This window comes from Corvus brachyrhynchos, unplaced genomic scaffold (assembly GCF_000691975.1).
Source record: "Corvus brachyrhynchos isolate BGI_N302 unplaced genomic scaffold, ASM69197v1 scaffold148, whole genome shotgun sequence".
NCBI classification, from domain to species: domain Eukaryota; kingdom Metazoa; phylum Chordata; class Aves; order Passeriformes; family Corvidae; genus Corvus; species Corvus brachyrhynchos.
In genome coordinates this window covers 3,301,152-3,301,534 of record NW_008239785.1, presented here as the reverse complement: position 1 = coordinate 3,301,534, position 383 = coordinate 3,301,152, and the positions used below count along the sequence as shown (strand labels likewise).

At 66.1% G+C, this 383-nt stretch overlaps 1 protein-coding gene across 1 annotated transcript in view; it reads right to left on the bottom strand.

Annotated features, from left to right (window-relative positions):
- GRIN2C (glutamate ionotropic receptor NMDA type subunit 2C) overlaps positions 1 to 383 on the bottom strand; it is a gene marked incomplete at its 5' end in the record, with an annotated part of 10,623 nt that overhangs the window by 1,451 nt on the left and 8,789 nt on the right. The window contains one exon of the mRNA XM_017743187.1: positions 60 to 376. Coding sequence (XP_017598676.1) covers positions 60 to 376 — 317 coding nt within the window. The remainder of the gene's footprint in view (positions 1 to 59; positions 377 to 383) is intronic.

Below are 383 nucleotides of genomic sequence, written 5' to 3'. Positions count from 1 at the left end.
GGAGGGGGACATTCCAGGGAGGGAAAGCAGGAGCTGCTTTTGGGGCGGCTCCTTCTAGCCGGTCCCCCCGCCCCGATGGCCGCTTGTGCTCCCTGTAGATGTCCGGTGGTGGCAGCTCCCTGGGGGATGTGGGGGGCGGGAGGGGAGCCCCGACATGGTTCCCCACCAGCACCTGCTCCCCATAATCCCCTCCTGGGGAAGTCTTCACCAGGAGGTGGGGGAAACCTGTAAGGGCTTCATCCCCTACACAGCCACCCCGAAACTTCAAGGGGTGTAGCAGGTGGAGGTGCTCGTTTGCCCCTCTCCAGTTCTCCTCCCCGTGCAGACGGGAGTCCACAGGGATGGGCTGGGGCAGCGGCAGCCCCAGGGGAGCACCCTTGGGA